General features: G+C 42.0%; 1 protein-coding gene across 2 annotated transcripts in view; it reads right to left on the bottom strand.

The window, feature by feature from the left end:
- slc25a13 (solute carrier family 25 member 13) overlaps nt 1-16,580 on the bottom strand; it is a 51,148-nt gene that overhangs the window by 4,418 nt on the left and 30,150 nt on the right. Inside the window, exons 11-15 of one of the 2 annotated variants that reach the window (XM_030740682.1) lie at nt 15,098-15,256; nt 11,983-12,035; nt 10,244-10,324; nt 5,438-5,578; nt 2,115-2,253 (exon numbers count right to left, since the gene is read on the bottom strand). In XM_030740682.1, coding sequence (XP_030596542.1) covers nt 2,115-2,253; nt 5,438-5,578; nt 10,244-10,324; nt 11,983-12,035; nt 15,098-15,256 — 573 coding nt within the window. The remainder of the gene's footprint in view (nt 1-2,114; nt 2,254-5,437; nt 5,579-10,243; nt 10,325-11,982; nt 12,036-15,097; nt 15,257-16,580) is intronic. The other variant, XM_030740683.1, reaches the window with a different exon arrangement.

Raw genomic sequence — 16,580 nt, forward strand, 5'->3', positions numbered from 1 at the left:
GCCCACACTATGTTCTTCACAGAGCAGAGTAATGCCTAGCTAAAATAATGCTGTACAAACTGAGCGTGTAATTCAATTTCCTGTGCTGACTATAAAACACTAATTGCCAGAATGCTGCAACCGCTGATAAATATATGTGAAAGAGGGATGATAAATGCGTCAAAGTAATGAAAAAAATAAAGAAGTCATGAGGCTCGTTTCGGTCTGTGAGCCGTGGCTGCCAGTCTTGTGGTGAGAAAGTAAAAGTCGGGAGGGAGGCAGGATTTATGATTTTTCCATGTTGTCTTTCGTCTGCGTCAAAAAGAGTGCTGCTGACACATCTCTGAGGATTCAAAATAAATATTAAGCCTTTTATACCAATACTGTAAAGCTTTTCAACTTGGCAGGGCTATTATTAAGGGTAAATTAAATATTTAAACCCTGATTGTTTTGCTCTTCCTGTTCTCCTACAGACAGAGCAGGACTGCTCACCCTGCTTCCTAACCGAATGGCATGCCCAAGGATTTTTGTGCATGCGTGCGTGTGTTTGTGTGTGCGCGTGTGTGTGTACAGTATATGAAGATTGAAAAGCCTTCATGCCGGCCTGGTTGGCTGGCAACCGAGGCGCTTCCCTACAGCACAGCTCCAAAAACCCCAGTCCCCAATCACTGAGCTCTAATTAGCAGCTACCGCCATGGAGCCTGTGGTCAGAGGCAGCCTGGCTTCCAAGCTCCGAGCTCTGCTACAGTTACTGCAGGCCTGCGGACGTCTCAGGCAAGAGCGGGGTGAAACCTGCTCTCACATTTTGTTCAAAACGGCCAAAGATTTTATTTCATAAACATCAGGGCTCTGCACGTTGCATCAGGGACTGAAGCTTTTAGCCTTTCTGGCTCACTTGGAATGGTCAGTTATTTTACAAGCCAAAGCACTGGATTTCAAGCCAGGGGCAAACACTAAAAGGCTAAGCTATTAAAATGCAACATGGGACTGTGTAGACTAAACAAATGACCTGCAGAGAACTTGCATAAAACATACTATTCGAGATCCAAACAGTAATGGGTAATGGCAGGTAATAAAATGTAAGCTGTACTGCAACAGACCTGGTTATAATGTTGGTCAAACAAGGGGTGATCCAACAGTTCTATTTTACCACTTTAAAGCAACTAGAATACATAGTTATACTATATTAATATATACACTCACCAGTTACTTTATTAGGTACACTTACATAGCTCTTTTCTACTCTAGCTGAGTACTCACACACACATTCATACACAACTTCATCTAAGATGCTCTGATGGTCACCATCTTGCCCAAGGATACCTTGACATGCACATAGAAATCTGCATGAGTGTATGTCCAGCTCCTGGAGGTCTCAGGGATCAAACCAATGACCTTATGGTTACTAGACGGCTTGCTCTATCTCCTGAGCCACATCCATCCCAACCTGCAGCCAGTACTGGGTTGCCTTTTTGCCTCAGTTCTGGCATAGAGTCAACAAAGTGCTGGAAATAGTTCCATCACATCTCAAAGGTGAGCTGCTGGCATGTGATTGGTTGATTGGATACTCGTGTTAATGAGCAACTGAAAAGGTGTACTTAACAAAGTGGCCAGTAAGTGCATACTATACAGTATATACGTATAGATGTAGATGTATATAGTTGTACACTACATCTTCAGAGTCAAACATTAGACATCAGACACTGGCTGGTTAACACACTGCACAAAAAAAATATCACTTAATGCAGGGTTAAGTCATCAGAGGGACATGTGTGTCCAAACCTGAAGTATATAAATCTATTTATTTTATATTTAATGCAGCACATTTGCACTAGTTAAACCCTGCTTTAAAAAAACAGAACAAATCTTAACCAACTTTTTCACAATCAGTAGCACCGAATGACACAAACTGCATATTCAGAACTCATTTGCTCTGTTGACAGTGATTAAAATAGATTAAACTACATATACAGTAGGTTCAAAGAGCACAAAGAATCAATACTTTCTATTTTAATTCAGGATTCTAGTTTCTTAATGTTATCTGCAAACTACTTTTTACCTTTTTACACTTGAAACTAGTTTATTATTCTTTTTTATACTGAAGTATAAAGGCTTCAGGGGATGAAGTACTTTACCTGCCAGAGCTCCAGCAAACAGCATCCTAGCTGGGCCTATCCTTCCATCCTCCTCAGTGAGGTAAGTCTTCATGTGGGCGTAGCAAGGGAAGTAGATAGCTGAGAAGGGGATGTCCCGCAGAAAACAAGCCTTGGAACCCTAAAAAGACAGTAAGTGGGATACTTTCAGTCAAAACACTGGATTAAAAGTTGAGTGTTCAGAAGGCGAAAACAAAGACAAGGATAAACACAAAGGGGAGCGAAGAAAGAGTGATGAAGCTCTGGGGATTTAAACACTGATTTCTGGCCAAGGTCTCTGAAAATAAATGGCCATTTCTAGCCACAAAATTAAACACTCTGTTCACAAATCAGATATTCAAGCATCAACTGACATTACCACCAGTAAAACTACTTCCAAAAGACTCCTGGAACTTCTGAGGCAGAGTGAAATGTGGACCACAACATGACAGACATTCATGTCTCTCCGTAAGCAAACGATCAGTGTCCTCAGCGGCAGGTGAAGGGGCGGCTCCAAAAGCAGAGGAAGGCAGACTGGCTGGCGAAGATGGCTCCTTGTCTGCCACTGTAAACAACACTATATCATCAACCCTATAGAGTTTCCTGTTGTATTTCAAACCTGCTGGCCTACTGCCAGCTTTTTGACACGGCAACTACAATCAACAGAAGGTGTTTAAAGACCTGGGCAGAGTCTCCCTGTTTTGGATAGGCTTCATTTAACTCCCATGGGATAATCCTTTCGTTACTCCCTGACACACACACACACACACACACACACACACACACACACACACACACACACACACACACAGAGGACTGGCAGATACCTGGGATATCTCTTTCCCTCTTTTTCCTCTGGCACTGCTTGTCTGCCTGTCCCTCCTGGCTGGGGCCCGAGTGGCTGCTGAAAGCCTGTAGATTCTATCAAGGCAGGACAGACAAGCAGCGTCACAGGGACTGGGATGAGATACTTCAATATCAGGGTTATGGTGTTGGGTAATGCGCTGGTAGAGTAGAGATTATGAGTTCTTTTACAGCAGTACTTTTATGCTGAGATGAAATTTAATTAAGCAGCACACAAAATAGAGCCTGACAGATATGTCAGTCGACCAATATTATCAGCAGATATTAGCAATTGGCAGATATATTGGTATCGGCATGTAAGAGGTAGAAACACCCACCAACTATGTTATGAGTGTTGATATTGCATAGTTTCTCCACCAGAAGGCACTCTGCCACTTCCCTGTTGTCGACACACATGTCCACACAAATCCACAACTTGTTCTAACCATAAATTAAATTGAATTGTCATAATATCTTAGTACAGACTCATAAATAACTACACATCACAAATGCCAGAGAAATCAGATTTTAAACTCACCAAATATCGGTATCAGTATCGGTCTTGAAAATCCTATATCGGCCAGGCCCTAGCACAAAATTAAAAGCTCTGATGTTATGTGCAAGTAATGTGATATATAGTGACTTCACATACATGGAACATCACCTGGTTTGCTGTCCCTACAGTGACAACTTCCCCCAGTGATGAATGGTGGCGCTAGAGCGTTAGTAACCATACCAACCAGTAGCTCCACCAGCTGAGGGTGAGCATCAGGATAATTACCCTGACAAAGGCAGCTCTGTGCCTGGGTGCAGCCCCTCCGGAGCCAGCCCGTCTGGGGCTTGCAGGCTGGAGCGCGTCTCCTCCCCACCTCTCCTCCACCACCACCACTATTGCCGCCAACACAGCTACTGCTTTCTCAATGCACTTTGTCTCCTCTCTGTGCACCGGGAGACGAATGCAATTAAGTATGTGCACGAGCATGAACACATGCATGCATTTGGCGGCATTTTCACAAACAGGTGAATGGAGACAGAATCTATGTGAACGCACACCTCAGCACGGTCATAAATTACCACACAAACATAGCGACAGGTAGACAGAGACGAGACGGTCTTTTACAGCCTTGTTAACAGAGCCCAAAGGTTTATGTGCAAGTTGCCACAGCAGCAGAGGCATGGACGATTCATTTAAATAAATAAAAGAAATATAAAAGCAATACTCCGCTGCAATAAATAATCAGCAGTTCTGCCCTAAAGCTATATCTGAAAAATAGTTTACTACACCAAAACAAAAAAGAATTTGTCATCTTACTGAAGTAAAACATGACTAATTAATGTAACCACAGGTATTAGATTGGCATTTTCACAGTTGATTGCGTTTACAGTTGAGGCAGAATCTCTCCCACCAAGCTCCATTAGGACTTATTTATGTAACTCAATTAGCCATGCTCTGTTTCACCCCCGGGACTAATGTCCTTGTCAAGCCAGTTAAGCTGTTAATGTTAGCATTAGCCACAGCTTGTTCGCTGGTTCCTCCAGGTCTTTCTGGTAACATCTCACTACTTCAAGTAGCCCATGTTAGAAGTCTAAATATTTACAAGATTGGTAATTAATAAAACAGGACATACTCGTAATACAACAAAGATTGCTAAATTAGCAATAAGTTATATGCTCAAATAGTACACTATAATTTTTAGCCTTGAGCCACTGAAAAATACCAATTATGGCAATTAAGGTTAAATACAGCTTTTAGCATAAATTGTGCTGTTTCTGGTTCTCAAACAGACCACAATCAATTGTCAATTTAAATGATAGCCAATGTGGGGTAAGGTAATGTGTATAATTGAACAACAGTTAATAGAAAAATCACATATGACTTAGTCATAACAGCGATAAGACCTTAATGGATTGTTGTGAAGTTGTGAGGTCAGTGAAAGAGGAAGGATACAGCTATTTGCAGAGTAATCTAGGAACAAAAAACCCACTGTAGGCTGAATTTTATGTTTCTTTCAACTGTATTTGAAGACAAGAGTTTTAAATTAAAAAAAAAAAGCTGCATTTGGTCCTATTTCCAAGTCTTGGAAATTATCTCGTAATCTTGTGTTACAATGAACAAATTTTCAACTACTTAAAGGTCATTTCTCCAGTCTACACACAGGCTTCAGCTGTCAGTAAACCTGACGAGACAGAACGAGTTAAAAAGTGGAAGCAAAAGAAAGAGTAGGTTTGTCTGCGACAGACTGACATAAAACCAAGACGATATGATGCTGTCACAGCTCTCATCAACAGGGACTTTCAGACTCTAAGCTACCAGAAGATTGTACATACATGCTGTACGCAGCTTAGTTTCCAGTCCAAATAAACTACACTGTGATCTTAAATATGTCCTCAGCAACATGTGTTACTGAGTACATATTACAATGTAGTGCAGATCTGAACTTGTCTTATGTGTAATGATCCACATATGCAGCAGTGTTTCCCACCTTATAAAGCCCAAAAAAGCCCAGGTCCCTGATGACCGACAGAGCGCTGACCCTCGGCCCCGTCGTGATCTCTCCTGCCACCTGTAGACGGATCTTTACGATCTCCAGAGGATTTGTGAAGATCACTTGGGATCCACCAGCCTGGGAGGGGACACAAAGAAAACAGAAATAAATGAATTTCAGAAAGCGGGAAACACTCATGTTAATTGCTGCCAATTAAACCCAATTTCAATGACAACTTTGCCTGTGTTTAATGTGAGAATTCAAGTGTTGCCCTAGATCCACTTTTTATTTTAACATAACACACTGAAATAAATCATTATGAGAAGAAATGCTACAATTATCTGGCTTATGATGTAATTTAGCAAAGTTGCAGCCTCAGCAACCAGCTTCAAAACAAACATGAAGGAGAGGAGGCGAGTACCAGGAAAATCCAGCTGATGCACGCGAGTCTGTCAGCTGTTTGTCTTCATCACCCAGACCCTGCGGGGACTCTGACTTCTCTTTTTCGCTCTAACCTCTCGCTTCACATCAGCCTCCAAACCTGTACTTGTGTGGGGAGGGTAGCACCACCGCAGCAAGTTCAGGCTGGTTTCTGTGTCTTTTTCTGGTCAGCAGTGCTTTTAAGTACATAAGAGGTAGCTGCTCTGAAGGAGTTGGGGCAAGACAAATGGTTAACTGTGCAGATCGGGAACATGACGGCATTTCCATGATGCTCTGTGATACTTAGAAATGGAGAGAAGATTTTTTATTTGGGCTTTTTCCTGACTTGTATTTTCCTTTTTTCCCCCCCTCCCCCTTTTCACCGATTCTCTGACTCTCTCCCTGTTTCTTGCTTTGACCTGCTCTCAAAATGATCTCTCTCATCTTGTCCAATATCGTCCGCCTCTGCCTACAGTTGCCAGTGGTTACCGTATCTACACGCAAAAGGGCGGCACATCGCAATTAGATAGCAATCGGTTGCCATGGCGCCATTTCTGTCTTAAATAGGCCTGGTCTGTTTGTTGTTGTTTCTCTCCCTTTCTCCCCCTCCTTCGTTTGCATCGTTATGAATGATGGATTGTGCTTGTCACCTCTTGCCTTACGGGAAGCTGCAATCTGCAACGAGGGCAGCATTTTGCTATAAGTCCCCCGGCTTTAAGCTTTACCATGTACTGCTTAAGAGGAGAGAGAGAGAGAGAGAGAGACAGAGATTATAATCGTCTCATTGAAGGTGTGTGCAGCTGCTTTTTTTAAACAACACAAAGAATAATGGGCTACAGCTTCCCTTCCAGACCAAGAGAGAGAGGCTGTGAATAGCAAGAGTGCTGCTGCATCTCACAGCTAACTCTTTATGACTTGTTTTATGGAAATAACCCAGTTGATTACATGCTGGCTAATAGCGCAAGCATTAAGAGGCCATCGGCCCCGGCCCTTTAGTAGTGCTGGCTGCTTCAATTGGATTCAAATGAGACTGGAGATGGAGGAGATAGAGATGTTGTTTATTTGAGATGGGTAAACAACAACACTGTTCAGAGACATGAGCTGACAATTAGATCTGACAACATGAGATAAAAAGGAGTGGCGGGATTTTTCTTTTTTTCCTTTCTTTTTTTTTGGTGCTGTCGAACCCCCCCCCCCAGGTTCTCCCAGATAACTGTGGAGAACAGGCAGGGCTGTTGAAGAAGAGTGAAATGTACAGAAAATAGAGAATCAGACGAAAAAACAAAAGGAGCTAATGAGAGAGAGAAGAGGAGCAGTCAAAACAAGACAAGTGAAGGAAGGTCGAGACTGAGGCAGAGAGGTTGAGGGTTGTGATTATGGAGTGACAGCGTCGGCGGTCCTCTGATGATTCCCAGGTAATTACAAGGCAAGGTGATCCACGGAAACCTGGGACGTCAGCACCTTATGCACGGATCACGGCTCCTGGCCGTGTGTATGCGCTGGAAAAAGAGCTTAGTAAAGTCTGAGGACCCACCCACCATCAACACAACACACGTATGCCAACCACGCACTTACACAGGAGATTAGCACCAGCTTAAAAAAAAAAAAAAAAAATTAACCACCATCCTTAAATGATAATCACAGCTTCATTTGTGGCTGGGGCGTGTGCATGTTAGATTCACTGATAATGTTTTCATAACTCACGTCAGGCCTGAATAAGAAACTCATTAAAAACCACAAATGCAAACCGTAATACATTTACAATGAATCGGAACAAACAGCCCCACTCCTCCTGTCAGCAATGACCCAGCAAGTATTTTGTGTAACTTAAGTCCTGAAATGCAGGCCAGTTACTGCCAGATAAGCATCCACCCAGCTCGGTAAACGGAGCATGCCATTCTTACCAAATAATCATTAGAAACTGGCAATCTTCACCGGAGCTTAATGGTGCTGAGCCGCAGGTTTAAAGAAAGAAAAGAGGAGGGAGCGAGAGGAGGAGGAGTGAGGTGAGAAAAGCAAGAAAAGGCAAGAAGGGCCTAAAAAAAACAACAGAGGACATAAAGACAGAGACACTGAGACATGAAAAGTTTGCTTCATGTAAATCAAACACATCTTCTATTTTTCTTTCTCTCGTCTCCTTTTTTACAGACTGTGAATCTGAGACCAACGCCGCGGTCCAAACCAACACTTTCACAGCTACCAAATGATATAAACAGATTTCATGTGCTGTGGCTGGAGCCTCGCTAAAACAGGGTTCAGGAGGGTTTGACGTCTGTGTGTGTGTGTGTGTGTCTGTGTACGTGCGTGCGTGTGTGTGTGTACAAAATGGAAAAGTGAGAACACTTTTTCACCCCTCTTCAAAGAGCTGTTTGAGGGTTCAGACTTGATTTTAGGGTTCAGATTAGGTTTAGCATTATGTTAGGGTCGGGGTAAGCCACTGAGTTGTTAAGGTTAGCATAAGGGGCTAGCAAATGCATGATGTCCTCATAAAGATAGCCATACATGTGTATGTGTGTGTGTGTGTGTTTGTGAGTGTGTATGTGTGTAAGATAAAGTGGCACGCAGAGTGCAGTGCCAGCACTAACACCGGGGCCTCAGCCAGGATGAAAGGAGCTGTCACGACAGCTCACGGAGGAAAAGAGGAAAAATCCATCCATCCACACTCCTCTCCTCTACATTTATCCTCCTCCCCTCTCTCTGCGCCTTTTATGGTTCTGCTTTTAAATTCATATGAGTTATTTAAAAATAAAAGAAAAAAAGAAAATCCAACCGCTATTCTTCACACCCAGGACACCACAGAACATTTCTTAAGTATATTTACTTTCCTGTACAGTTTCACAAAAGAAAATCACTATCCAAAATGTAAGTTACAGCAAATGTACTGTGCCATAAGAGTTCTAAGATATATTCCCAGAACTAATAAGGTCAATTGAATGTGCCTGAGTGGAGCTAAACCCATAATGACTTGTGTATCCTGAAATACTTTGCTTTAGTGATCAACATCAAAAGAGGGTTCAGTGAAAGACCTTCTTTCATTTGCTCTGGCTAATGCTGCCAGCCTTGTAGGACTGAGAGAGAGAGAGAGAGAGAGAGTGTGTGTGTGTGTGTGTGTGTGTGTGTGTGTGTGTGTGTGTGTGTGTGTGTGTGTGTGTGTGTACATGCACTGGGGGTGAGGTGGGGTAGACTTTGGCAGGTCAGTGATCAAAACCCATGATTGGAGGGGGGAGCAGGTAACAAACTGAGTAAGGGGGACTCAGGTATCAGCAGCTGTCAATCTTTGTGTGTGTGCGCGCGCGCACCCCCATATACTCCTTATGCACACACCTCTGTGCACAGCGTGTGTGTTTGTTCTTTCATGTGTACAGGTTCCATCAACAAACAGCAACTGCTGGACTCCAAAACAAGTCCATGTCTGTCTGCTCAACTGTCAGCCTAGTTAAGACATGCGTGTTGCCTTAATATTGCACACACACACACCGCCTGAGTACTGTGCAGCATCACTCCAACACAGAGCACTCTGAAGAGACAGAGGGTGCATACACTGAAATGTGTATTTTGACTGTATTTGGCTATGAGACCTGTCACCCTTTAAGAGAACTCTGAGAAGTTTTTGAAGTGACTCCAGGCAAGTGATTGTTACAGTTGATATGATAATCAAACACCGCTACTTTAACCAATCAGGAATCACATTTAGGAACAGACACTGTCTAGTATTTTGTCTTCATTAGATTTCTTTACTCTCAATACACTGTAGAAACAAAACACCTATAATATATATACATTCTTTATCACAACATGATAATGCACAATGGTTAAAAGGAAATAGTTATGATTTCAGTGAAATACCCAAAAGCGATTTACCTTATGACCCCAGTGCTGCATCTGCCTTTAAGAAGAAGTGTTTTTTTTTCTGCAACAGCAAGGCAAAAAGACCCCGTACAGAACAGAGCATCAGTGGCAGAAGATATAACCCAGAGCATAAAAGGATGAACTATGGTGGAGGTGGGTTGCAAATAAACTTGCAGCTTGAAGCAACTGAAAGCAGATTAAAACAACTTAAACATCATGGCCTATACGTAAATTACTAATTGGATGTGTAGAAATGTACAAGCTGAGCCATCAGATGGGAGCATTTGACAGTTTTTCATATGTTCAAAAGATCTGCTGGAAGCAGCAGAGGAACAGGGTGGCTGCGATCAGGACTGAGCTGCAAAACAATGTGTGTGCACATAACCAGGTGAGCTACCAGGGCACCAACAGCTCCTTGATAGAACACCTAAAACCTGTTCAAGTGGTTGTGCCTGACCTTCACCTAACCTACAAACAAGCCGAGACGTTCTCACGTAGAAATACAACAAATGTAACAACTATCTATAAACTTACACATCCACCAGCCAGGATCTCAGCAGCCAGCGGGACTGTACCGTCTTTCTGTCTGGTTTTCCCTCGCACAAAATCGTTCACCTAGAGACACAAAATTTGTACTTTGAGAACACAAATTTAGAAGGTGCTGTAGCTGATAATATTATAAATATATAGACCTATTAAAGAGCTGAATGTGCAGAAAATCAAGAAAATTCATTTTAATCACACAATTTGATATTGACAGCATTCTGTTTGTTCACAAATGAAGTTAAGAACTTAGAACTCAGCAATAATGAGCAGATGCAGTTTTTTTGACAATGACTTTTTTTGTCGTTTTGCCTTCGTACACCACCACAATGGATTTTAAATCAAACCGTTAACGTGTGATCGAAGTGCAAACTTTCAGCTTTAATTCATGGGGTTTAACAAAAACTTTTTGCATTAACTGTTTAGGAATTCCCTCACCATGACCACCACTACCTTACCATTTGCAGAGACTCAAAATTAAGGGGACAAATTAACATAATTTTAAATATAAGGATTGTTTTTAATACTTGGATGAAAATCATTTGCAGTCAAGGACTGCCTGAAGTCTAGAACCCATGGGCATCACCAAATGCTGCATTTCCTCCCTTGAGATGTTCTGCTAGGCGTTGCCACCTTCAGTGGTTGCTTGTTTGTGGGTCTTTTCATTCAGTTTTGTATTAAATAACTACAAAGTATGCTCTGTTGGGTTGAGATCAGGTAACAGACTTGGCTATTGAAGAATATCCCATTTCTTTACCTTGAGAAACTCTTGGGTTGCTTTTGCAGTATGCTTTCATTCATTATCCATTTGCACCGTGAAGCGCTGTCCAATCAGTTTTGCAGCATTTTTCTGAATCTGAGCAGAGGGTATAGCCCTGTACACTTCACAATTCATCCTGCTGCTTCTATCAGCATTCAGATAATCAATAAACACTGGTGGCCCGGTTCCACTGGCAGCTATGCCACAACATTTCCTCCCCCATGTTTGACTGATGATGTGGTAAGCTTCAGATCACAAGCTGTTTCTCTCCTTCTCCATACTTTTCTCTTCCCATCATTCTGGTAAAAGTACATCTTGGTTTCATCTGTCCCAAGATTTCTTTCCTTTTGTTCTAGAACTATGCAGTCTTTTTTAAATGTTTTCTGGCACAGTCTAATCTGGCCTTGTTTCTGAGTGTAACCAGTGTTTGCACCTCTGTATTTCCATTCACAAAGGCGTCTCTTGATTGCAGACTTTGACAATGACACGCTCACCAACTCAAGATTTCTTTTGACTTGGTTAGAAGTTGTGAAATGTGTTCCTATTCCAAGGAAATAATTCTGTGGTCATGCACCGTAGTTGTCTTCTGTGGTCTTTTGGGCCTTTTTGGTGTTGCTGAGCTGGTCAGTGCATTAAAAATGACTGCGAGGGTGTACAGAGGCAAAATTACAAAAATTATGTCACTGTCCAAATACTTATGGACCTAAGTATACTGACACATGCTGCAATGATGGTGCATGACATTTATTGTACCACAAATGTTACACTGCACACTATAAATGCTCTTCATCACCATGACTGACATGTTACAATGCAGAAAATAGAGGAAGGTTAAGAAAGTAACTATGTGCCTGTATGTATTTGTGTGCTATATAACGTGATCTAAAATTCATACAATAGATTAAAATGATAAATGACCCTCATGATTCTGAGCGCATGTGTCTGCACGCTTTCTAACACAGTGACTTACTGTGAGCTTTATGGCTTTCTCGGGCGCCACACCCAGTAGCTGTGGTACCAGACCTATCATTAGGAAACGACAAGATGATTAGAAAAAAAAGACTGCTGTGGTACCCCTACTCACACACACACATGCATACATATATATACGTATACCACTTCCCCACGTTCCACATCAAGTGTGGCTTCCCGCTGCATGCGTCTGATCGTGCAAGATCCCCCAGACACTAATGAAATCTATTGATGTGGAGTGTGGGGACATCAGAGTAGAAACAAGAGAGAGAGAGAGAAAGATGGGGTGAGGAGAGGATGAAGTGAGCGAAACTGCTTCCAGAAAAGGAAAAAAAAAGGGCAGAGTATAAAACAAACCCACCAAAAGTTTACGCAGACCTCAATTACAACCGAGAGCCGGGTAAAAATAAACAAAATAATCACAACAGAGCACAATGAAACTTGGCCCCCTACCCAGTCCCAAGGCAAGAAGCACATGCTCAACCATTTGTTCAAAGTAACAAACACACTTCAGAGTCTAGGAGTTCGCATGTAGTGAGGCCACACACACATACACACACACACAAAATCATATACCCAGTTTGGAAGTTGCAAGTTTTGGCCACCCTGGACTTCATAAGAAGTGTTCACGAATACAGAATACACACAACAGGTACACTGAATATATTTTGGTAAAATTATCCCCATTGTGTTTCTTTCTTGCGCCGTCCGAGCATCACACTACAAAGCAATTTTACGCCGTTAATTCCCCTCTCTTCCTGCAGAAGAATGTTTCAACAGAGGAGGCCCTTTCAACTTACATTACATAACTACAGTTTCGGTGCCAGGATACCTGTCTCGCCATCTATCTGGAGCCAGACCTGTCTGTGTCTGTCACTTCACTCTTCATAGCCTTTGTGTTTCCCACAGAAATTCAAGCATTCAAGTTTCCTCTCGGGAGCCCACTTCTGTCAATCAAAATCATAGGATTTTTTTTTTTTTTTAAAAGGCCCCACCACCATTCCAGGAGACCTCTTTTCAATCCTCCTTTAATCTGACCCCAACAATGCAGACACTCTAACCGCAGTTTCTGAAGGCAGGGCAGGTAGTCATTACTGGTGTCGTGCCCTGGTATGTACGTACCTGCATGCCCAAGAAGTCCGCTGCATGCCTACATACTTGTGCGCCAGTAATGTGTTTGTACCAGTGTGTAGGTCTAGACATCACTACATCGTGAAACAGGCTTAAAGGTATGTGGCTTTGCGTGTGACGTTCATTGTGCTGCTCTGAAAGTCCCCAGCCAGCCGGTAATCACTTCAAAGAAGCCAGGTCAACAGAGAGGTGAACTCACACCGCCCTCCTGTCCACCCTACACTTTTCTTCTCTCATCTTCTCTCGCTTCCCTTCTCTTTTATTGTTCCTACAACTCGATTCTTCTTTGTACTCTCTCATCTCAGCCCCTCCTTTATTTTAAAAACCTGTTTTGTGGATTTGACTGCCGGTGAGTTGTTTTCCCTGACAACCTATAGTTTTGGGGATGGATTCAATTTATTTCAGTGTTGACTAAATGAAAAGAGCTGGTTGTTAAACCTACATAAAGTGTTTTTTAACATACTGATAAAATGTGGAAGGTGCCTGTGATGCAATTTAGTTAATGTATATGAGGGGTTCTCAACTAAGCAGCAACTTCCTGAGGTGAAAAATGAAGTCAAAAGCTGCAGTTCCTGTAGTGGCCACTTGGGGCTGGCTCTTAACAGCAATAAAAAGCATGTTTACAGTGAGATAAAAAAAACAGATTTGGGGTCTATGAATACTTTTCATAAAACTTTGGGGCGGCTGTGGCTCAGGTGGTTGAGCGGGTCATCTACCAATTGGAAGGCTGTTGGATCGATCCCTGGCTCCTCTAGTCTGCATGTTGAAGTTGCCCCTAGTGCATCCATCAGAGTGCGAATGTTAGATTTTAAAAAATCTCTTATGAATATGTGTGAGATTGGGTGAATGAGACTTGTAGTAGAGAGTGCTTTTGAGTGCTCAATTTGAGTAGGAAGGTAAGTACCAGCTCATTCACCATTAACTCAAAACTAACAGAACAGCTCCAAATATCCATTTGGATTTTTCTAAGGTGTAAAATTAGGGGTGTGGCCAGATGTGCCTATACAGACACCTATAGACAATATCTGTCTGCTAGGCCTCTCTTCTACTAACTGGAGTCACTGAACTGGACTTCTGGGTGATGTTTGTGATGTTGATACTTTCTGGAGAATTTATTTTATTGAATTGCCTGACAAATAATAGCACAAGAAGCTTATGTTTCAGTTTTTGTGAAATTCTGGTATTTTATTTGTCTGTTACCGAGCACTTTTAGCAGGTATCTGTGTCTGCTCTTGCGGTACAGTTTATGGATGTTTGTTGTTACTTAACAAATTAGCATTCTACCCTCTCATCCATATGTGCTAACCTCTGGCTCCAAAAGAAAAAAGGCAGTCAAAATGCTATTTTTGAGGCTTCAGAAACCCCTTCTTCCTCAACACTTATGTTCAAACAAGCTCAGCTAAAATCATTTTAAACTGCTTCTGAACTACTCTCAGGTTACCATTTCCACATTTTTTTTTGTTAATTAACTGTTTGACCTCTCTATAAGCAACCAGTTTCACCCATTTATCAATTATGTGTAATTTCCGCATGTTTACCTTGCTATTTTAACTGTTAATCCACACTGTTTGCTAACAATTTAAGTACAGGGCATACCCTTAATCTAAATGTATAACTTTTATTCATAAAAGTTAGAGCAGCTAGCTACTGTATTTTAATAAGCATTGTTTCCCAAACAGTTTTGCTCATCCATACGATTAGCTGTTATAACCATGCTTTTGGTAAGCAATTTCAAAAATATGTTTACTTTTTGACCATCAGACTTGTTCAAGCGTGTTCAATTCTTTAACCTTTATAATATTAATAGTGGACCTAATCTCACCACTCCGGTGTGTTTGAACTCCTTGTTTGGGAATCACTTATATACAACACACATTCTATTAAGTATAGGCTTGCTCACGGTAGTTGCTTCACTATTATGTGAATGTAAACTATGAATAAATAACACTGGAGATTTGAGTGTTCTCTAGATGCACACTGACCTCGGTAAAGGCCGAAGAAGCCCTCGTAGCGCACCACCTTCTTGAAGCAGTCGAGGCTGTTCTTGTACATGAGCTCCCCCACCAGTGAGCCACTGCTCCTCTGGTTCTGCATGCGTGTCTTCACCAGATCAATGGGGTACACTGCTGTAGCACCCACAGCTGCAGAGTGTAAGACAAGTTTATTTAGATGCAGATTATGTGTTGGGGATTTTGTTGTTGTTCATTTTGATACAGCATTTCAATTGGGTTTTATGACTCCATGCCTTTAGGAATGTAAAACAAAGAGTGACTTAAATATGATGCTATCACAATATATTACCCACAATACCTATGATTACATGACACAGTAATTCTGCTATACTCAATGGATTCCACGACAATCAGGAATTATATATTTACACTCATTTACAGCTACTTCATTAGGTACACCTGTTCAAATCAGACAATCACATGAGGGAAACTCAGTCCATTTAGGCATGCAGACATGGCCAAGATGAATGGAAATGAAAGGTGATTTAATGAGGGCTAGTCTCTGGGGTTTACAGAATGGTCTGAAAAAGAGAAAATATCCACTGAGCAACAGTTCTCAGTGAAAAGGCCTTGTTGATGTCAGAGGAAAATGGCAAAGAATGCTAAAAGGCAACAATAACTCAAATAACCACCTGTTACAACCAAGGTATGCAGAAGAGCATCTCCGAAAGCACCACATGTCCAACCTTGAAGCAGATGGGCTACAGCAGCAGAAGACCACACCAGGTGCAACTCCTGTCAGCTATGAACAAGAAACTGAGGCTACAATTCACATGGGCTCACCAAAATCAGACAATAGAAGACTGGAAAAACGTTGCCTGGTCCGATGTCTCAATTTCTGCAGCAGCATTCAGATGGTAGGGTCAGAATTTGCTAAAAATGACATGAAAGCATGGCTCTATCCTGCCTTGTGTCAACAGCTCGTGGTGGTTTAATAATTTGGGGGATATTCTCTTGGGACACTTTGGGACCCTTAGTACCAATTGAGTATGATTTAAATGCTACAGCCTACCTGAGTATTGATGCTGACCATGCCCATCCCTTTATGACCACAGTGTACCCATCTTCTGGTGGCTGCTTTGAGGCAGATAACACACCATGTCACATATCTCAAATCATCTTGAACTGGTTTCTTGAACATGACAATGAGTTCACTGTACTTAAACAGGCTCCACAGTCACCAAATCTCAATCCAATAGAGCACCTTTGGGATGCGGTGGAACGGGAGATTCACATCATGGATGCGTAGCCAACAAATCTGCAGCACAGCAACTGTGTGATACTGTCATGTCAACATGGACCAAAATCTCTGAGGAACGTTTCCAGCACCTAGTTGAATCTGTGCCACAAAGAAGAAAAGCAGTTCTGAAGGCAAAAGGAGGCCCAATGCAGTACACATATACACAATGATTAAGTGGCATGTACAAAATGATTAAGAGAAACTGTCACAGTC

The sequence above is a fragment of the Archocentrus centrarchus genome, chromosome 11 (assembly GCF_007364275.1).
Source record: "Archocentrus centrarchus isolate MPI-CPG fArcCen1 chromosome 11, fArcCen1, whole genome shotgun sequence".
Taxonomy (NCBI): domain Eukaryota; kingdom Metazoa; phylum Chordata; class Actinopteri; order Cichliformes; family Cichlidae; genus Archocentrus; species Archocentrus centrarchus.